General features: G+C 37.6%; 1 protein-coding gene across 13 annotated transcripts in view; it reads left to right on the top strand.

Moving 5' to 3' along the window:
- Positions 1-23,545, top strand: part of arvcfb (ARVCF delta catenin family member b) — a 233,709-nt gene that overhangs the window by 180,030 nt on the left and 30,134 nt on the right. For 11 of the 13 annotated variants that reach the window (XM_017414607.3, XM_017414609.3, XM_017414605.3 and 8 more), the window contains 4 exons: positions 8,506-8,623; positions 9,952-10,123; positions 11,190-11,207; positions 13,088-13,159. In XM_017414607.3, the coding sequence (XP_017270096.1) occupies positions 8,506-8,623; positions 9,952-10,123; positions 11,190-11,207; positions 13,088-13,159 (380 nt within the window). The remainder of the gene's footprint in view (positions 1-8,505; positions 8,624-9,951; positions 10,124-11,189; positions 11,208-13,087; positions 13,160-23,545) is intronic. The other 2 variants (XM_017414611.3, XM_037975067.1) reach the window with 1 other exon arrangement.

The following is a 23,545-nucleotide window of genomic DNA, read 5'->3' as shown; positions in this document are numbered from 1 at the left end:
CTCGAGCACATTACTGCCCCCTATATGTCAGGAGGACAAATAATACCTTTTCTGTTCAAATTGCCAACCCGCCACAGTGGCGTGTGTGTTGATCAAATTCACCGCCACTTCAAATATTTACCCGCATTTGGCGGGTGGCGGGTGCTAATTTCCACCCCTGGATGTACATCTACAATTGATGAATTTTTAGTATCAACCCAATTCAAGATGGGCGCCACAGCAAATCGACCAAAAGCCTGCACTTCACTGGTCTGTGACTATTGATGACAAACTGCAAAGAGCATTTGCGAGGGAGTTTCTATAATATCTTGGAACGTTTGCGAGGGTTTTCAATTTCCTGAGGATGTCATACGTGAGTTGTAGGGCCTTGCTCCCACGTTGCAGGAATTTTGAGCTTGCGAAAATAATTCATTCACAGTTATGTACGTACACAAACGTGTCGACTCGTAAGTGCCAATTTTGTTTGATTCCAAGTGAGAATTTGTGTATTTTCTTGCAGTTTTATAACTAGTTGTCAGCAGTCACAGCGCTGAAATACAGTCTTTTTGCAACACAAAAAAGGCTGTAACTCAATCAGTTTTACAGATATTGAGCTCAAATTTGGTGTGGAAATAGATGTGTGTCACCCCCAACACACACTTCAAGGGCTAACAGATTGAGTGATATCTTTATTTAAAACTCCTGCTTGTTAGTTGGTGGTTGATATGCATTCCTTCAAGGATTTCTAGTTTTATGACAGAAAAGTAACTGAATAATACAATAATAAACAAAAAATAATGAGTTATTCTCTTTGGTATAGCAGCCTGTCACATATTTGCTTTTTGCAGCCTCTCATTCTTTCTGTGTTGTCTAGTAGGAAACTGTATATCTTTTGGTTTTGGACTCATAATTGGCACATTTGGGATGCAATAAAAATAATTAGTTGGAGTCTCACTCTGTGCCCATCTTCATAAACAAAAAGCACCAAAAAACAAAATGCACACTGTAGAAAGAAAAAAAAAAAATCGATGAAAAGTTCCAAGTTTTGTAAACAAGAATTTAGCGGGCAGTTGTTGGCTTAAAACAAGCCAACAACTGTTGGTTAGTTTTAATAAAAAGACTGTGTTTTGTCTTTAAAGCTCAGGCAGACTGAGCGCCTCTAAAGTAAACCGGTTTTAAGGGAACGAAAATACACAGATGGACAGCAGGCACAACTGAGGAGCCAGATGGTCCCTTTATTCCAGCTAAAGTTTGAGTTTTCAGTAGGTGCACGCATTTAAATCACCATCCTGGATTTTAACCGAAAATTAGCATGATATCCACACGGTTTGAATAAGACAAGCCAAGCAGCCTTATGCTTGTTTTGGCAAAGATGCCATTTGCTGAGGCAGACAGGTGTGATGTGTATCAGCCTGTTAGTGGACGGTAGGTCGGGGTCAGGAATAAGCTCTTTATGTTGGGTATTGATTTATGATGCAGCAGATGCTGTGTTTTCCCCCGTCTCCACCTGAGTCTGGATGCATGTAAAGTATGCTGCTCTGTCTGCTGTGGGATTGCTGTGACATCAGGAAAACGCCAACCTATTTCTGTCTCTTAACAATCTTCCAGCTTTGCATTTGAACACATACAATATGTAATCACTTCTGAAGGGATTTAACTTGTGTATTTTAGGAAGTGATTTGTCATTTACTTTCTTACCATTTGGACTGACTTGCAGCATTAACATAAAACTAAACATACTGCAAATAACGAAAAAAAACAAAAACAGAAAAGAGAGCGTTTCTAAGAATGTTAAGGTTGACTTATGGGTAAATTAAAGTCACATGATGACAAGACACTAATAAGTACACTGTTTTGTGTTTAAAGGAAAATATATTTGTTATAGAGGAAATAAAAACATAACTATTCAATAAAGTTGTTGCCAGTATTTTACAGTAATGACTGTACACTCTGCTCTGATTTATAGGTTCTGCATCTCTATACCCTACTTGTACAGTTTAGGAAAAATAGACAATAATTAATGATCCTCCAGATATTTTCCATTTGATTTTAAATGCACAAACAGTAAAAAAAAATATTCACATTAGGTTAAATGGTAAATCTAAACTGATTGTAGGTGTGAGAATGATTGGTTGTTGTCCATAAATACATTTTTGTACCTCGAGATAAAGGCACATTTTTGGCTCCTAGGATGCAATTGGGTTTATTCAAGATAAAAGTAAAGCAGGTAAGAAAATGTTCTAACTGTAAAGCTAAAGTGTTCAAACTTTAGGAGGCAACAAAGCACTCAAACTAATTTTGAGTCTCTTCTGTAGTGTAGAAACCTTCAATTTTTTAGGCTGGTCATCCAGTCGTTTTGACTGATGGAGTTATGAGGCTCACACAGACATTATGGCACTCATTTCTTCTCTATTTGGTTTAAAGGGAGTCCAGACTAAAAACACTTGAAGGTCTTATTATGCTATAATGAGTTCACCGAGTCACAAATGACATAAAACCTCATGGACCACACTGACGTACTGCACTGAATTCCCACTGAACCCTTCTGTCAAAAGTGTTTGTTTAATTAAAACAGTTTTCAGCCATTCAGACCTACAAATTAAAGTTCAAATGCAAACCAACTGAGTCACAGTTACATTAAAACTGAACAATTTGGACTTGAACTTAATAGTCCAGTGAGCCTTTGCAATAACCAGCGTTTTTAGTCGAACCAACTGCCCCTGTGAGTTTTTACAATAAGCTTACCTTGTATATTTGTTTACACAGAGGAGCTGTTTACTGCAGGCTTTTCCGTTTGTGGCTGACATTAAAAAAGCAGCTTCTGCACGAACACTCTTGCTTTTCCAGCTGCCGGATCATATAAAAAATGTAAAACAGACGACATGGTTATTTCACTACCCGCTCCAAATCATTTTTCCTGATATTGTGATATTTCTATATCACGTCTGAATTTCTCACATTGAGACAAACTTTTAAAATGTGCTGTCACATCAGCAAATCATGCGAGGCGAAGTGTTTATGTGCAAAAATAACCCCGTCAGCATTTTGTAGGAGCTATCCTCAACAGTTAAGATTGACTTGATTAGCCTGACCTACATTCAGACTCTCCGTCTGATTCATTTTCCGATGTTTGGAGACTCATTATGGTTTCCAAGTGTGCTTTGTTACTGTGCACTTTAGCACACAGTTCACCTGGTGACAGAATTTCCTTGTACATCACAACGCCGCATGAAAACACAAGAGAGTCAGGACCTAAAGTTGTCTGTCTGGCAACTTCAAGAACTCAAGCCGAAGAGAAAATCACAGATTTTGCCTTCAGATGCACAGTTTAAACTGCTTCAGCAATTTGCTCATTTCTTCTTTTTTCTTTTCCTTGAATAGGCAGCATAACTCTTCTTCTTTGTTCTCTCACTGCAGGATTTCTTTGTGAATGCTCAGAAATACCCAGCAGTGTTTAGACTCTTGAGTCCTCCCAGAACAATGGCCTCCCGTTGTAAAAGCAGACAGAACATGTAGTCTTATTGATGTAGATTTATATTTCTGTTGTGACATGACTTCACTAAGAAAGAACTGTGAAACGATGAATACCAGTAACTACCACCTACGTGTTTACTCGTGACTAATCGAATTAATATCACCCTCGGATGGATTCAGACTTCCTAAATTTCATTGAGAATAAAACTGAAGTTATTATTTTCAGACTCAGTAGAAACTGCAGCACTTCTCTTACAGATCTGGGCAGCCATTTGTTAAATCTCATGTAAAAAAAAAAAACATTGGGGGTGATATTTGATTTGAATTTTAACCTTGAGAAACAGATTAGTTCTGTAGTAAAGAAATCTTTTATTTTTTTAATTGAAGCTTTTATCTAAAGTGAAATTGTTATTATCCTTTAATGACTTTGAACGGGTGATTCAGGCTTTTATTATATCCCAACTAGATTATTGTAACTCTGTATGTTGGTGTTAGCCAGGACGGCCTCTTACTACTGAGAGGATGCTGCAGCTCGTCTTGTAACACAAACAAAAAGCGTGGACATATCACTTCCCTTCATTGGCTCCCTGTTTGTTTTAGAATTGATTTGAAAGTTTTATTGATGACCTATAAGCCCATGAATGGACAGGCTTCTGTATATCTGGCTGACCTCCTGAAGCCTTATGTGCCCTTTAAATCCAACAATCATTTACTTTTAGTTGTCCTGAGGTCCAGGCTGGTCCTCAGTGATGAGCGGGTCTTTTCTTGTGGAACCAGAAAAAGGTTTATAGAAATAGAAATATAATATAATAATAATATAGAAATCGGCTTATCAGACAGGCTTCAACTCTTGGTGTTGTTTGGTTTTGTCTTTTTACTGCACTTTGGCCAACAGCAGTTGTTTTTAAATGTGCTAAATAAATAAATTTGATTTGATTTGGACTATGTTAGACACAGCAGTAAACTGTATATCTTATTCCCTGCCACTGGTGGTTTTGCTTGCTTATGTGTGTGTGTTTGTTTGTCTGTAGCATTACCAAAATATCTCACGAACCAGTAGATTTTAATGAAACTCTCTAAAAGTAATCTGTGGTTGTACATTTACAGCTGACTGTAGATGTAAAGCATCCTCAGCAAACACAAAAATGACAAAGTCAGCAAATTTCACAGATATTAAGCTAAAATTTGGTATGGAAGTTGTTGAGTCGTCCTCAATTTATACTCTAAATCCAAACTGATCACATAAGATTTGTTCTTAAAACTTTGCCATTAACTATAGAAGTCATCTTGACCTCTTAGCAAAGATCTCATGAACCACAGGAATTATTTTAATGAAACTTTCAGAATGTAGTCATTGGGTGTGCATCTACAACTGATGGATTCTTGGAGTCAGCCCAATTCAAGATGGCCACCACATTAGAAAACACAAAAATTGCAATAATTCCATCATCTGTCAGTGACATTTTGTGTTTTAAAATGATATTCATTAACCAAACAGTGAAACGCTAAATAAAAAAGTAGTTCCCAGTTTATTTAATTTGAATGATTTCATGTTTTTCTTGTTTACTTCAGAGCCTCTTTTTTTTTTCCCTTTCATGTACTGTATTTCCTCTCGTCTACCTTCCCCACTGAATCTGTAGTTTTGGCTTCGTGTCAGAGCAACAGACGGTAGTAATGTGTGAAAGAAAGGGAGTGTGTGGGTTATCGGGCCTCATGCCTGGCTGTGCTGCCTCCTTTTGGGCCGGCCAAGCCTGTCTAGACTGTAATCCAGATTTCCTCTTGCTGTAGACATCCAGAAACATACAGCATCCAAATGTAATGTATTTAACACCTCACATTATATTAGATGATTTTAGAAAGCAGAAGGTGGTTTTTAGTTTTAGAACCTGAATATCAGCAGTAATAAATCAAAAGGGACTGAAGGAAAGTGCTCTGATGCATCTGAGGAAAACATGAAGACAAAATTTGACATCGGATCTGCAAAAAAAGAGCACTGCTCTCACAACCTCCGCATAATTGAATTTATTTTCTTTCATACATTTTCTTTTGTGTGTACATAGGTTTTTTTTCTTTTTCCTGCCTTTGATTTCCTCTCGTCTCATTTCTGCCACGGATCACCGTATCTAGCCATCACCCTCTTTCCTTTGACCCTAGATGCTGGCCCTGCAGATGAGGATGTGTCTCCATGGTAACTGTAACTAAGCCCACAGTTGCTTGGACGCAGGGCTTATGCACTGGGGAGAAGTGCTGATGCCAGGGAGAATCTGTTTACTGACGCCAACAGAGACGCAGCTTACAGCCCAGAAAAGCCAGGAATAGTTTTATTGTGACGGGCTCCTCTGTCGATAAGGAGCTGCTTATATTTGCTGTTTACGCTGCGGGCTTGCTGAAGATGGAAACGCCATGTGGATGTGTGTTGTGCTTGGTGAGAAGGGTGGTTTGAGTTAGACTCCTGCAGTGGAGTGGTCTTTTCGCTTGGTACATTTACTCCATTTATATGTAATTCAAATACAAATTTAAAAAGTCTGAGCTTTCTTCTCATACTTTTATAAATAGATAAGAAGCCAAATCAATATTTTCAATCAGAAATGGGATCAGCCCTGATAAAACCTGAAGGTTACTTAAGCCGAGGGTGCACATATGGTCCTGCGATGTTGCCGTTAACCTTGCAGGGTGATAGCAAGAGGGCAGCCGAGCTTCCATCCATCTCCATCAGTCCTGCTCCAGTCTATTCCGTCCAGCCGCTTCATTGTCCTCTGAAGGCCACGCTGCTCTGCGTGACCTTCACACCCACACTCCATCTGATAAGGCGGAAACACTACAGACACATCATGATCACACTTGAAAGGCTGTCAGTGTCTGCGCAGATAACTCAAAGCCACAGTCAGACCTCTGAATGCACACCTACTTACTCTTTAAAATGACACAATGAGAGCAAAAAATCAGCAGAATTTTTTTTTTTAACCCTAAAAGTCTGAAAATAGACTGGAGTGTACAATGTGAGTTTTACAATTACAACCTAACTGGGAGCGTTGTTTTTTTGTTTTAAAGTGGTACTAATTGATGAAATCTGTCAAAAAAAAAGGCACTTTTACTGCACACAGAGAAGCAAAAAAACATGGTTTAATCATAAAAGGTTGTGTGCTTTTAGGTAAATTAGCATTTTTTTTGTTTTATTTATTTATCTTTTATTTCTGCATGTTTGTAGCATTCCTTGTTGGACGTAGTTGATTCCAAATGGGTAACCACAAAAATGTTGCTCAATCTGTTAGCACTCAAAATATTTGCTGGGAATCAGTCTTAGTGACTACAACACCAAATTTTAACTTAATATCAGTAAAATTAACAGACAATTACTTTCCTTTCAGGAAGTTTCATTAAAATTTGTCTGGTGGTTCATGAGATAATTTGCTAACAGTCTCACACACACACACACACACACACGCGCACACACAGATATTGCCCACCTTTCACCGTTTAAGCCTAAAAACCTGATCAGTTCAAAATCTGACAGTGTTGCTCCCACGGTTGCCAGAGAAACCCAACACGATTTCCGACTCTTGAGTCTTCCTGACATGTAGCAATGAGTGAGTGGATGTCAGAGGAAATGATGTGAAGATTTTACAAACGAGACCCGTCTGAACCGAGTGAATGCGGCTGTTTCAAGCGAAACACATAACGGAACACATTCTTCAAAACTGTGACAGAAGGTGAAAGGCCAGGACAGCTCAAGGTCAGTTGTCTAGAGGCCATAAACCCTCTAAATAAATATTACTCCACCAGATATCCTGTTCTAGACTTCCTCCCCTTCCCCCCCACCATCCGTAGACAGATGCACCATCTATAAACCTTCAGCAACTCAGCTGTTCCCCAAAAGACTCCTGAAAATGAAACAGCTGACAATAAAACTCTTTTGTCTGCCGGCCTTCAAACTCATTCTTGTCAAATAAATCCAAGGCGGGCGCTCCTTTGGATCTGTTTACTGGAGGGGACGGTGACCTTTTTTTTTTCATGGTTAAAGATAGATGGGTTTGATAAATGACCGAGTCCAGATGGCCTGAACCTTCCGTCTGTTCCCCACGACTGAAGATTAGTTTTATTTAGCATTTTTGAAGACGACACCGTGGACAAACGGCTTCAACACTTTTTGTACACTGACCATGAAGCTGTCAGGTGATTCTATATTTTGTAAATTTATCAGCAAATGCAGAAAGATGGTGCAATTTCAATCTTATCATGAAGTGGAAATGCAGTGTTGTACCTCGCTGTCGAACTGAAGCAGCCACACGTGTGGCAGCATCGAATGTGATGCTCGTTTCAGTCCACACAGCATTAAAACGCAGAGTTCTGCTTACCTCTGCAAGGCTGCCAGGCTTCCTCGGGACTAACTGGGGGTCAGCTAATGGGATTATGTGGGTTGGATGCCATCATAAATGAAGTCCCCAGAGTGGAGCAGGGAGCCCCAGCTATCCTTTAACCCTCTTTAAAGCCAAACCTTTCACAGTCAGTCAGACAGCCATGCTCAGACTGCACCAGCTCTGCTGCTGTTCTTACACCGAATGAGATGTTCTGACTGATGTAAGAAGTACTAAAAAATCTAATTTATATTCATCATTTTTCTAAGATTATTCCCAAGGAATTTGAGTACGTTCTGGTTTTGAGGCAGACAGGAGCGTTAAAAATAAAGGTTCCCATTAAAATACAAAAAAATCCAACTTGCTTGAACAGTCAGCTGCCTTTCATTAGCATCCACACTGTTTACATCTCATCTCACATTTCTGTAAGACCATTAAAAAGCCAGTTATACTTTTCTCCTAAGAAAACCTGCATTGTGTTTCATTATAAATGTTTCTGGGACAAATAATTCCTCTAAACAATGCAGACACACTCTCCTATATTTGCATTATTTGTTATGGTAAATTATACCAGGGTTTCACTGGGTAATTTATATATATATTTCTTTTTTTTTTTTCAACCCGTGAGCTGATCTGCATGTGTCATTCTCTTCCATGCATGCTAATTGTGTATTTGTGTGTGTTTTGTTTCCTGTAGAAATGTGAGCTCGGACGGGGCCGAGGCTCGGCGCAGACTGAGGGAGTGCGAGGGGTTGGTCGATGCTCTGCTGCACGCTCTTCAGTCAGCCGTCGGGAAGAAAGACATGGACAACAAGGTAAAAGAAGGAGAACACATGGACCAGTTCAGCCTAACATGAGGCATTTGAGTCAGTATGATAGCAGGTGAGAGTGTAGTTAATTCACCCCGCAGATTAGTAAGAAGTTATTAAATTCAAGTAGAAGTTGGTCAGTTTGGGGAGAGGGGGGTCTGGGCCATTGTGTGATTTGGTGCATTCTGGGTGCAATATCATAGTACAAAAGAGATGAGATTAAAACAGTTTTATTGTATACAATCTCATTATTTTTCTCATAACTGAACGTGTCTATGACTGGAACAGAAAAGCAGATAAGAAGACAATACACTACAGCCTGATCTTAATCAAAACGAGTCAAACACTGAACTGAAACAAATGTCAGGAAAGTCAGACGAGGACAAAAATTCTCTATAATTACATGAACGTGCGTGTTTATAATTTAGCTATTGAGTTAACATTAAAACGAATTATAAATGTCTGATGTGGTTTAGTTGGAAACAGACAATCCTATTGATGTTATTGAAAATTATGAGAATGTTTTTGTACAGTGCCCTGAGATGACTTTTGTTGCGAATTGGCGCTGTATAAAAAAAATCAAACTGATCTGAATATATCAGATTTTTTTTAGTTTGTAGTTGGTCCCTAAACCCTTGTTTCAATTCCAGTGTTGCATTTCTGTCTGTTTCCTCATCGGTACATAGAACTAAATTTAAAAACAACACCTGCTGCACTTTGAAAACAATGACTCTGTTCATACATTTTACTAAACTGAGGCAACAGATTCTTACAACCTTATAAACTATTTATTCAGGACCTCTGGGGGCCTCCATACAACTATAATTTTTAGTTAACTCAAACTTTTTATTGTTAACTTGGTGAACTCAAATTGAAACTTGATACTTGAAGGCTAGTAACAGTTGACAAATGAGTGAAAGTAAAAGTATTTTCAATTCAATTTTAAGAGTTTAAGTGATATACACTTAAACCTTTCAATTTTGTTGATACACTTACCGACACATCTTTTCTTCAAAAAGGCCACCATAGATGACTGTGACATGGATCACTTTGTGTCTTTGAAAGTTGTATTAAAATGTTTAAATTTAACAAAAAGTCCCACCTACTTCTCTGCACACAATCATGGCTTAATAGTTCCACCTAAAACTTGTCAAGGAACCAACCTACAGTGGTGTTGGTCTCCTTCTGGCTTCAACATTCGGGATCCTGTAGTCGATAGTCAGAAATGGTAAGGCAAAACAAAATTTAAAAGTAGGAGGTGTTTGGGGTTATATCAAGGTCTGCTGACTCCCATATGGAGAAACGCTCTAATGCTATATCTCCTTTTCTTTTAGTCTGTTGAGAACTGCGTTTGTATTATGAGGAACCTCTCCTACCACGTCCACAAAGAAGTACCTGGGGCTGAAAAGTTCCAGGACCCGTCGGCGCTACAGGCCCCTGGATCAGCAGGACCACAGAGGAAGAAGAAGGACGATGCTGGCTGCTTCGGAGGCAAGAAGGCCAAAGGTGAGAGGAAGGGGGAAAAAAAAAATAGACCATAATATCGAAGATCGCTAAATGCTTTTATTCTATAACAAAGATAATAATGTCATTTGCAGCACGGGGAAGTTAGAGACGTTTTTGCCTTTTCTTAACATCCACATATAGAAACCTCTAAATCATTGTTCTCCCAGGCTGTTGGGAAAATGACACTGTTATCTCCTCGCTGTCCAGCATTAATGGCCGCCATTAGTCAGTCAGCCAATGAGAAGTGACAACCAGCCAGTGACCCTCGATTCTGATGACTCTTCAGAGTCCTATTGGTTCAGGGGTCAGAACAACACCGAGCTTACAAGTGTAGGCGTTTACACAGAAATCAATTAACCGCATTTACACAGGCTGAATAATAAGAGACTTTCTCTGTGCTCATTGAGGAAAAAGGCTTATGCACAGAAGCTTTAAATAAAACTATACATGATAATAAAGGTAGTTAGGCAACGCCGCCTGATACATTAAGTATGACTAAAACTAGCCTCTTCTGTGACTTAATGTCACATTTAGATGAAAAAACAAATGTGATTACCAAATTCCTAACAGCTTCTGCTTTGCTTTCTGAAAGAGTCTGCCTCTTGGTTGTTTCTCTTCTTCCCTGATGAATGAATCTGAAAAAGCTGCTACACAAACGCTGACATTTGGTGCCGCTTTTATTTGCGTTTTGCTTTTGAATCTCCATCTTGCCTTACCAGTAGTAAAATCTGATATTTTTCATTTTTAAATCTTTGTCCCCCCCCCCCAACTTTACCTATCTCAAAATCTCTTTCAAATTTTCTCAGTTTAAAGCTGTTCCCCAACACACACTCCCTCAGCCATCTTACTTATGCGTGCTCTGTCTTCTTTTTGACATCCCTTAGTTATTCACCTTTAGAAAATTGTTACTCTTTTTTTTTTTTTTTGTTAAAATAAAAGAAAGCTGTTTATGTGACTTTCACTGCAGCTTCTTGACACACGCACACACAGTTTTCACCATGCCTCTTCTCTTTTCTCCCTGCTTTGTGGTTTTTGGCATTGCTGCTGCTTCCTTGGCTAACTATAGAGGAATGGTTTAATCAAGGTGAGTGCCCCCACCCTCCCTTTCAGACCTTCTTTCTTCAGCTCTTCTCCTCCTCCTCTCCAACTCCATCCTCCCTTTCTTCTCCTTCCTTTCCTACTCCCCCATGGCTGTAGTAGTGCGGTTGGAAATAGTTTTGGGTGTCCTCCAAAAACCAGAGAAAAGTTCCAAGGACTTCAGAAAATTGTAGAGTTTCATTCATTCCACATGCTTTTCCTCCGCCATACCTAACAACCACACCACAGAGGGTTTGAGACTCCAGTTTTTACTTTTTTAAGACTTTTTAAACTTCTGTATTTGGTAGATTTAGTTTTATTTCTTGGTTATTTAAAATAGGGGAAAGGGAAAGGTAAAGCTTAGTGAAAAAGGCTAATCTGTTACATTTTCTTTGTTGAAGTAGAGCTTAAACTAACATGCATTTTATCACACCTGGTTGTTAAAATAAAGCTTAAATGTCAGGTTATGCTGGGGAGACTGTATTGTCTACTTGTGATGTTGATGTGAATTATTATCACTGAGTCAGAGCTTGTTAATGCTGTTATTTATAATATCTTTGAAACATAATTTACTGCAATCATTTTGAGTTTGTCAGCACAGTAGTTTGTCGCTAGTTTGACAGATTAATTGTCAGATTTTTAAAAAAATATATTTATTCTTCTTGCTCAGACTCACCATGAAGTTATATTTATTAGTTAAAACAATGTTGTGCTATCTTTTCAGGTGTTTAAGACAAAAGTGTGTGTCTTCTTAACTCTTAAATGATTGTTACTTTAATCTTCATACACTTCTCTAATACACAACTGAAGGAGGATTGTTAAAAATTCAAGAAGGATGCCTTGAAACTAAAACCTACTCTTTTTTTAACCTGATTCAGGACGACTGAAATATTTGGGCTTGCTTTTAATTTTTTCTTTGATTTTTTTTAGAGGAAGTGGTTGTTAGACGGGAGTGCTTCATAACTTCTGCTCCCGTTGACCCCAGATACTGAAAATTTAACTTCCACCGAGCTGAGGAATCAGTCATTCTGTCTCTGTATCACTGTTCTGTCCCAAGGGCATGTCCAAAAGCATGTGATTGGACCATTAGCTGGCTGAGCTGCAGTCGCCCACATTTTCTTTCTGCTAATGCATTATTTAAGGTGCCCAGCTGCTTCAGAAACACTGCTGTATATCAGGAATGTGTAAGTTTGTAACTGTTTCAGTGCAGAGATACGGTGTGATTAAGTGTATGTGTGGGTGTGTGGTTTTGACTTTATTTTATTATTTTTTTTAAGAACACATACCAGTTCATGTACATGGGCCCAAATGGTCCTCGTACTAAATTCTGCTGGTGTGTTTCTACATATAGAACCATACTTCTAGCTCTCTGTTGTACGTGTTCCCATTTGTGTTTTGCTGTAGGTGTATATGCACAATCACCAATTGCATGGATCAGTACTTTTGTTTAAACTGCTTTACCTGAGTGTTTAATAACTCATCCACATTTAGTTTTAATGCTAGTGTTCTTGTCTTCCAGGGACTCATCATTAAAAAAAAAAAAATCAGTATATTTTTATGGGTATAAAATATTGACATCGCCTTTTTACACCCATATCAGTCTAACCCAGGGGTGGGAATTCTTGGTCCTCGAGGGCCGCCGTCCTGCATGTTTTACTTGTTTCTCTGCTCCAACACACCTGATTCGAATCAATGGGTGATTAACAGGCTTCTGTAGAACATGAAGAAGTGATTTAAGCACTGAATCAGGTGTGTTGGAGCAGGGAAACAAGGGAAACATGCAGGATAGTGGCCCTCGAGGACCAGGAATGCCCACCCCTGGTCTAACCACTGCGTCTCTCGGGTTAAAACACTGACGTAATTTTCTCTCCTCGCTTCCCTATGCAGGTAGAAAGAGTGGTGATAACGACAAAAATTATGACACGTTGGATCTACCCAAGCGTACAGAGCCATCCAAAGGTAAGCTCTCGTCTCATAAGCGGAACATGTCCGTTAAAAGAGTCGTGAGAGATCTTCCTAACAGAGCGTGAATCGTCTGTGTGAAGGCAGGGCAGGTGTGGTCAAAAAGGCAGGAAGCACACGATTGCTAAGGTGATGTCTGTTCTTTAGCTGCAGATTTAGTCATGTTGGTGGTTTTATGTTTCCAGTGAGGTGGTTGATTGACAGCTTGGTAAAGCATCAGCTCTGTAAGGCCTTTTTCTGTTAAATAGTGTAACAACATACTGACGCCCAGCAGACAATGAAGGAGCAGCCATTTATTATGCACTGAGCTCGTGTCAAGTTTGCAGCTGAAGAACATCTATTGACTTTGTTCAACCTGGTGGGGAATTACTGATGTAATGTACCAGCATCATGCGTGAGTCTTTATATTAGGATCAAAGCTGAAAAGATGATCCTTTACCTAACTAACTAATCCGTTAATGGATTCATTAGGTGTATATTGAGACAAATGTTTTACATTTAGACTCTTTCTCATCAGAAGATAAATGAGATGTATCGCTTCCTTAATGTAGAAAAAAAAGAAGTTAAGATGAGTGTCAGCTTTAGATTTGCTTATTTTTACTACAAACAAAAATAAAATGAACAAAATCTATTCAAAAGTGACTAAATCTGTGAAACTTTCTGATTTACACACAAAGCTGATGTGTATGAACAGTTCAATGTGTATTTAAATTTCTGCTGAAGCAGAATATAAGAGAGGTCTGAAGTCTTTGTTATAATTAACAAACTGTTTAATTAATTGACAGTAAAACAAAATAGATCTTTGTATTTTTAGCCTCAGTATCCACAGCTAACAGACACTGATTCTGAGGAAAGAGGTGAGATCAGTATTACTCTTGGAACAGGTTAATGCATGTTAGAGCAGCAAATGGTTAACAAGAAATAACACAAATTGTTGGAAAACATTTTCATTCGTAATAAAACCGAAGAAAAGTAAAAGCTGTAAAAATTATTGTAAGAATCGTGAATACATGCCACAATTTTAAAAAGTGTTAGGCTGAAAGGCTAGTTTAAATCCTAACCTAAAATAATTTAACAAAAACGAGGTTTGGTGTACATATAATATCAGGTGATATTACCGGCCCACCATAATCACGTTGTCATATTGCTCAGGTCCAGACCTCACATCACCTTACATCCAGCCGATCTGCAGCCTTAAACTTGTAAAACCATAATCTTCTCTCAGTAACGTTTGAAAGTAATAAGTGTGTTTTGTTGTTATTTAGGTTGAATGCAGCACAGCTGGCAAACTGTGGCTCTGGCACTGATTGCAGCTGATGAAGTCCACAGAAGTGGGCTTTTTTTGGACCATATTCAAAGATTGACAGACTGTCCTCATCCCTTTATCTTGTAATTTGTCGCATAAATAGATATTTCAAGTTAAGAGTGGCGAACAACAGCAGAACTTAAAGTTTGTGACTAACTGTGCATATTTTATGTATATGCTTTGCCTGTTTTGGACACTTCGAGGATGTTAAAGCAGCCATAAAAGCAAATTAGCGTGCTGTGCACACATCAGGGTTGTAGTGGAATATAGAGCTGTTGACGTGAGTCAGTATGACACGTTATGCTGTATATATGCGTGTACACATGTCCATCTGTTTTACGTTCTCTGTGAGATTTGCCTGGTCTTGTCAGAACACTTACAGTATGCAGTATCACTTCCTGTTTGATTTTTAATTACCTCCATTAGCACAGCGAAGTGTCCTCTCATTAAACTAGATCTCTTCTCTTTCATGTTAATCCCACTTTGCCTTTTTTTTTCCTTATCACTCTTAAAGCAAAGGAAAGCAAATGAGCTTCAATGAAGGTAATTAGTAGTTTCTATTTGTTCAGTTTTCATGGTTAAAGAGGATCTGTAGTAGTTGTAAATGTGCTGTATTTGCGCTAGACGACGTTGAATCAGCAAACTTTGAGTTTTGATCCCAGAGAAGCCAGTTACAGGCTTAAAAGGCATGTGTGGTTTAAATGGCTGTGTGGACTCACAGTGGAGACAGCAGACTAAGATTTCACCATCTGCAGACAGACAAATCAAATTTGATGTTAATAAGGTTGACTCACAGGCAAATAATGAGAAGCATGAATAATAAGTTTAATGAAACTCACACTCTGACTATTGCTTCCTCCTTCTAACAGCAGCTTTAAAGTTGCACGAGCTTTCACGACTGTTAAAGTCTCCTAAAAACTTGGTTTGTTTACCTGTCTTTGTTGGTCCATGTACATTACACCCCCCCATCACCTTCCACCCACTGCCAGCACTCAATCCACCAGTGGAGACTTTCCGGAGAGCAGCTCTCATTTTGATGTGATGCTTGGAGGAGATATGGGAGATTACATGTGTATCCCAGTCCTGATCTGTTGACAGATAGGAGGAGGTCATTGCGAAGTGCAGTCTGGATGTGGCAGTGGCCAGTGATTAATCTTTTTGTTGGGGTTTGTTTGTAAGGTGAAGAAAAAGAAGGAAATCTTTAAATAACAAATCCTGCAGCAGTCCAACTGACTAAAAAGAGAAGAAAAACTTATAATCTCTGTGTGTATGCTGGAGATAAAATGTATTATAACTATATCTGATCATTGTATTGAATGAATTCTGCTGTTTGGAACATTTTGTTACACTATTAAGTATTTATCAGATTATTATCTTACAATAGCTCTGTTTCACTTCTTTATTATAAATTATTTTTAATTAACCCATCTCCCCACCCTGCTGTTGCATTTAGTATCCATATTCAGCTTTTACAATAAAACAGGATGATTTTAAGGCAATTAAATTTTAATGTGAATATCGTACAGGAAGCCCTGTTGTCATCACTTTAACACCTAATCAGTTCGACTCAGGCTAGTAGTTTATAAGCCTTTTTATCAAACATTTCGGCACATCTGATAGCCTTCACAGCGCTGTGAGCCTCGCTCTGAAAGGTTGTGTGGGTCGAAGAGAGGAACGGGGTCGCCTTCAAGCGTGATGGAGGCGAACCGTTAGAGAAAACAGGAATTTACCCAAACAGAAAAGCAATAAAGCTTGTTAAGAGTCCAGTAATGGCATCAAAGGTTGGTTAGTTTAACTCAAAATTTTATTTTGCTTCTTTCTTTCTTTTTCTTTTCTTTATTTGCACAATAAGAAAAATACACAACAAAAAAAGAAAAACAAAACCAAATAACATTATATTCTACATTACTTTACATCATAAAAACCAATGTGCCGGAGAATCGCCAAAAAACCCTCTAGGAGCTTGAAAAGCGGCAATCTCCATTTAAACAAATAATTTAAAAACATTTATCTATTATAAAAATACAGTGTTAAAAACATTTCTTTATATAAACAAAAAAAAAGAACATTTAATAAACAAACCCATATGGGAAATTCAAACACATCAGAAGCAACGATTTGACTCTCTGATTAAACTGTTCTTTAGAAACCTCAATGAGGGATTTAGGAAGACTGTTCCAAATCTTTGATCCTCTGTATAAAACACTAAACTGTGCTTGAGTTATGCGAGAGTATGGAGGTCTAATAAGACAACTACCACGAGTCGAATACTGGTGAAATTCATTATTAAAAGTAAAAATATTACAGAAATGTTGAGGAAGTAACTTTTTTATAGAACTATAAACAAATAAAGTAATTTGAAATTGATTAACTTGATAAACAGTTAAAATACTTGCCTGATCAAACAACAACTGTGAGGGGTGTCTACGATTTACACAAAATATTATTCTTAAAGCTCGCTTCTGTAGTCGAAAAATAGATTCTAATTTGGATGGATGGGTGCTAGCCCAAGCAATATTACAGTAATTGATATATGGATACAGCATTGAATAATACAACATAGTTGCAACTTTTTTGTTAATCAGATGCCGAATTTTACCTAGTATACCAACAACTTTGGCTATTTTTGTACTTACAGCACTAATGTGAGGTTTCCAGGATAGCTGATCATCTATCATGACACCAAGGAAACGTGTGGATTTAACATTATTAATGAAAATATTATCAATTTGTATTTGCAATGTAGATTTAAATGTATAAGGCTTAATACTAAATATTATATAACTTTGTTTTTTTATGTTAAGTGATAATTTATTGGACTTAAACCAAGTGGATAACTTGTCAAGTTCGCCATTAACTACCTTTATTAGAGTTTCAAGGTTTTTATGTGAATAAAATACACTTGTATCATCTGCAAATAAAATTATTGAAAGCTTATCTGAAACATTAGAGAGGTCATTAATATATAGTAAGAATAACAGGGGACCCAAAATGGAACCCTGTGGTAAACCACACTTTAAGAGAAGAGGAAGTGATTCTGTCCCATTATAATTTACAGTTTGATACCGGTCTGAGAGATAACTTGTAAACCAAAGTAGTGGCTTATTTCGTATACCATAATGTGAAAGTTTTTTTAACAGAATGATATGATCAACAGTATCAAATGCTTTTGAAAGATCCAGAAAAATACCTACAGTGTTTTCTTTTCTATCTTTTGCTTTGTATATTTCAATCAACAAGTAAACAAGTGCCATGTAAGTAGAATGTTGTTTCCTAAAACCATACTGATGAGCATATAAAATTTTATTTTTGTCCAAATGTTTAATTACTCTTGTGTAAACAAGTTTTTCAAGAATTTTGGACAATGCTGGCAGGACAGAAATTGGTCTATAATTGTCAAAAATAGCAGGGTCATCTTCTTTATAGACTGGTGTAATTTTTGCTATTTTCAACTCTACAGGCACAACACCTTGGTCTAAAGAAAGATTAAAAATATAAAGTAATGGTTTAATAATATCAGGGCAAATTGCTTTGAGTAATTTACTGTCAATCATATCATGTCCTGGTGAACAATCTTTTAATTTGATAATTATTTTTCTAATTTCGTCCTCAGTAACAGGTTCAAATTTAAAATCATTGGAAATTGGAGAATTCATATATTCTAAGGGTCCAATATGACTAGGTGGAATCTTAGCAGCTAATGATGGACCTACATCAGAAAAAAAGTCTATAAATCCTTTAGCAATTTGGCGTGGATTTGAGACTGTGGACTTGCCTATTTTAAATTCATTGGGTAACTGTTTTTTAGAATGATTTTTATTGAGAATACAATTAATGGTTCTCCACAAAGATGATACATTCTTCTTCTGTTCAACTAACCTCACATTATAATAGTGAATTTTTGCTCTTCTTATGATGTGATTTGATCTATTTCTATATTTTTTAAACTGCAACAAATTAAATGGGGTAGGACAAAGGAGATATTTTTTATATAATCTATTTTTATTTTTCAGTAACTTTATAATAGCTGTAGTTATCCAAGGTTTGGACACTTTGTTTTTACCAAATACTAACTGTAAAGGAAAACATGAATTATATACCTGAGTAATCTTTTTTATTAAGACTGAAAAGGCCTTCTGAGTATCTACTGTTTGATAGATTTCATTCCATTTTAACTGACTTACTGTGTGTCTAAAATTTAGAAAATTTGTTTCATTGAAAACTCGTCTATATTTATTTTTTTTGTAAAAAGGGACAATTTTCACTCTCTTTGGCAATAATCAAAAATATGGGACAGTGATCAGCCACATCAATGCACAGGACACCAGATTTCATAGTCCTGTTGTACACATTAGTAAATATATTATCTATATAAGTTGCTGAAGTTGTAGTTACTCTAGTGGGTACTGTAATCATAGGATTAAAACTATAGGAATACATAGTGTCAATAAATTCCTTGATTAACATATTATGCTCACTATTTCCAATATTAATATTAAAGTCACCCATTATGTAACAATTTTTTTTTCATTACAAATAATATCCAAAACATTTGAAATATCATTAATAAATGCAGATAGATCACTATTAGGTGGTCTATATACACATAAGATTATCACTAAATTAGTTTCTATTGCTACTACTTCTGATGAAGAAAAAAAAAGTTCTTCAATATCACATCTTTCTTTATAATGTAAAAGGGAATTGATAAACAAAGAAACCCCTCCACCCACCCTTCCCACTCTACATCTAAAGATATGTTTATAAGATTCCAAATGAAAATGCATAGCTGTATTATCAGTTAGCCATGTTTCAGTTAGCCCTATCACATTGAAGGTATGACTTAGATTTTCAAGGCAAGTCACTAAGCCCTCAGAGTTTTTAGACAAACTACGAACATTAACATGAAGAAAAGAAAAATCAATTCTAGAACCAAGAGAATTTACCAAAGTTTCAAAAGTACTTTCACAGTAGTGTTCAGAGAAACCAAGATAATTATGTTGTAGTTGGAGAATACTGTTTTGATCTGGATCAGAAGAAATCATCACATATGTATACTAGACCAGAAGAAGTCATCATGCATATAAAATTAGGAATGATTCAATCTTCACAGATAATTTCCGTCTGAAGTTGTTGACGAGGTTTAACTATGAGACGGTCATAGCTAATAACAGCAAAATTTCCCCTCTCTCTGGCCTGCTTCATAGCTGGAAACAGCTCAGCCCTCTTCTTTCTAATGCGCTCTGAAAAATCTTCATTCACATAGACACCTGTGTTTTTTAAATGAGTTTTTGCTTTTGTGAGAATAAGTTCTTTGTCCTTGTAGCGTAGAAACTTTACACGCAGTTGTGACCAATGAATAAATAGTAGTAAATAAAAGGTTTCCTATAAGTGTTTATGATGTTAATTTAAGTTGCAATAAACAGCTTACAGGAACATATAAGGGTTCTGTTATCTAATAAATCACACTTTCTTTCATGCACTTATTGTGTTTAAAACTAATCTTTGATTATAAATATTACACAAGTTGTTGTTTTCTATAAAAGTAATAGAGTGGAGTCAGCTTGCAGGCAGTCTGGCGTCAAGTCTCTGGTCTAGACCTAATAAATAAATCTCCTGAACTGAGAAAGCAAGAAACAAACTCTAACAGAGGTACCAGAAATGTTTGTTTGTTTCGTAAGCAGGGAGTGTGTCACTCAGAGAGATGATGAAACTTATTCCCAGCAGTTGACTCAAACCACAGCGTTAACCTTTAGATTTGAAAAAGGCCAGAAGAGGCAGAAAGGTGAGGTGTGATGCGTAAGGGCCCCACTGCGTTTTTTTTTTTTTTTTTGTCAGGCATCTTGCCGCCACTTTTCTGAAATAAAAAGTCTTGTAAAACTAAAAATCAAATATTTCTTTCTTTCTGCTGAGGTGCGCTTCAGCCTGAGGAGGAGGAGGTGTTAGGAATACAGAAACACTAGTTTGTGTTCTGAAAGAAACTCTGCGTCTGTCTCAAATAATTAGCCTTTACTTTTCGTCGCAGCCCACATCTTTATTTTCCTCCTTCATCTGGTCTCTCTTCCACTTGTCTCACTCCACCGTGTTGACATGTATGGAGGATGAGAGGGGGGAAAAAAAGGCATCTTTTCCCAGCGTGGGCTTTCAATAGATGAATTCTAGTGTTTATTTCTCAGTGAAACTAAGAGGGGAGTTATTTGACAAGAAAAGCTTTGGTATTGGTAAATATACTCTCTGACAGCTCAGTTTATCAGAGAAATTAAGATGGCCTAATCACCCTTGACATCTTTTGTGCTATGAGTAAAACACCCATGACAATCAACAATTGTTGGTGTAGCTCAATACCATCATGATCAGGTGAAAAAGAACCGATACTGTCAAACATGACTTAACAACAAAAATAAGGTAAAAAATGAAGCAGTTCTTAGGCTGTTCAGTCACTTCACTTGTAGTATAGACAGTTGGAACAAAAAGCTAACGTTCAGTCAAGACTTGTAGCTGATTTCATTCTTTGAACCAGTACAAGTTAAACGTACCGATAAAGACAATTATAGTGTCTTTATCCATTTAGCCTGGCATGGTAGGTTTGTAACATTATCTGTTGACACTAAAGCTTTCAACTGTGTGGAAAACTTTGATATTACACAAGTATCTTGTCATAAACAAACATACAACAAAGTTGACCTGATTATTAAAACTATACAGTATGTAGAGTTGTCACGGTTCTGTTAAATTTTTAAAATGTTGCTCTTCTGTTAACATGGCTAGAAAAATGAAAGACATGCGATTGAAAAAAATAGCAGATTGAAAACAAACTACATAAATTTAACTCTTAACTTCATTTTTCTTCTTGGTGAAGTGAAACTTCTAGTTTATTTTCACGTGAGAAAGGAATTTGAACCTCTTTGTGTCACAGTGTACCTTTTTGCCAAAGTGCTTGTCCGGTGAAGCTTTTAGATCCCTGCTGTATTCACCCATTGTGATCCTAAACGACAATAAGGGCAACGTGGCTGAGTAACACTTTTCATGTTTGTGTTTTCTGCTCCGAGGATGGGCTTAAAGTAGAGTTCCCTTTTTTTTTGTAAGGAGAAGTTAAAGTTTTGTGAGCTGTGTACATGAAAGTAAACTGAATTTTGGAAAGTGGTCGCACAAAACCGCGCAGCCTGGCTCGCTGGTCGCGAACACAATTCATTGAGACAGCAACTTAAAGTTTAAATAACAACTCACAATATCAAATCAAGCTTGCCAACTAGTTTCCAACAGCCTCAGCCCAGTGAGATCCTACCTTTAGGGCAGAACCAGAACCCAATAAAGAGATTTTTGTCTTGGCTTGGTTAGGATGGCCTCAGTGTCCTCCACAAGCTGGAGCAGGTGGCTGAGGATAAGAAGGGATCTCAGAGCTGACTGCTGCCTCCTCATTCTTGTCTCAAATAAGTTGGAAAATAGATGAATGGATGGATCATTTTGGTTGTTCGACCTTGCTCAATAATTCTCGTTTCTGTCTTTCCTTCCCTTCAGTGTCTTTGTATCCCAGAGAGATTAGTTCTGCACCTCAAAACAACAAACTGAGCAATTCAGAAAATGATAGCATCTTTGAAGACAACTACTTTTTAACCACAGCTTGGCGGCATTGTGCTAGCCAAGCATTTAATTCATGAAGAGTTCTGCACAGTTTCTGTGATATCAGTTTTCTGAATCTCTGTTTGTAATGAGCAGCCACTGACTGCTTTGCTGTCAGTCCTTTCGGATGAAAGTTTTTCTGAGTTTAGGAAAAATTGAGCTTTATTTTTATCATTTGTCTCGATTGCTGTTGCCCAACAGCAAGAAGAAAGTGGCTCTCTGTCATAAATGCCTTGTTTCTATAGCTGGTGGGGTCTGAGAGAAAAAGCAAACATCTCGCACAAAGGCGTCCTGCTGCAGTGAGCAGATATGGTCAAACGGGTCCATTTTTCAAAAGTAAACGGTTTCTATCATGATTCTGGTCCCAAATCTGCCTCGAAGTAGCGCATCTTCAATGAGAGGAGATGTTTTACCTGTTCTGCTTTCACTTTACTCCCAAAGTAAAAAACAAAATGTCATGAATAATTTACCTTCTATCCTAAATTTCTAGCAGCAGTATGATGTAGGAGCGTTTTCATGCCAGGAATCTAACACCCACATAGTGAACGCCGACTCCAGGTTGTGCAGACGTCGTGCTAGATGACAGCCTGTTGACCACTATAGTTGATAACCTGCCATTTTGTTCAGAAGAACACTCCACTCATTTGTTCCAGTTGCCTCCTTTCTCCACCTCCTCTTCTTCGCTTCCTCCTGTCAGATTTTGCAGTGAGATGCGATCCTGAATGAGGACGGCAGCCTCATGGACATCTGACCCAGACACTCATATGTAATATCCAAAGCATGATTACAAATTAAAGGCATGCATGTGGACATATAAGCTTACATGGACACATGCTCCAATAATCCTTCCCACTCTCAGCTTCTCAGCTATCTTGACACACAGGGCTGGTTCCAGACTGTCTGGCACCTTACATCACTCTGTGTATCTCTGTAACCTCTGTCATTACAGCCCCCCTGGCATTACACCTTTCTTATGCCACATCTACTATGTGTTTGTTTGGTGTTTGTGCTCTGAATGCTGTCATATTTAGAGGGAAGTCTGTCCTGCTCCAGAAAGGCAGGCCAGTGCATCATGAGGATGACTAATAGGTTTCCCTTGATATCTCAGCAGTCAGACGAGGCAAAGCATTGGGATACAAACAGACAAACGCTAAAAAAAGAACTGCTGCATCGTCAGAGATAGTTTGTTTAAATACAGGATGGACAAGCAAATCCAAGAACAAAAACATCTGACATTATGAAGCACCTCTAGAATTTCAATTTGGTACCATCTATCAGTTTCTAGCACTCAGTAACTGTGCACAGGTGTTACATTACTGCTTTAAAATTGTATAGATTGTAGTTAAATTAGTTTGTTATCAAGATAGGTCTGAAGGAATGCAGCACAGGTGTTTAGAAAAACCCCCAGTTGTTTCAGGATGTAAAGGGAACCTTGATTGTTTGGAAGCAGCTTGTGA

Source organism: Kryptolebias marmoratus, linkage group LG1, assembly GCF_001649575.2.
Source record: "Kryptolebias marmoratus isolate JLee-2015 linkage group LG1, ASM164957v2, whole genome shotgun sequence".
Classification (NCBI taxonomy): Eukaryota; Metazoa; Chordata; class Actinopteri; order Cyprinodontiformes; family Rivulidae; genus Kryptolebias; species Kryptolebias marmoratus.
The sequence above is the reverse complement of the archived record's forward strand: the minus strand, read 5'-3'. Positions and strand labels throughout refer to the sequence as shown.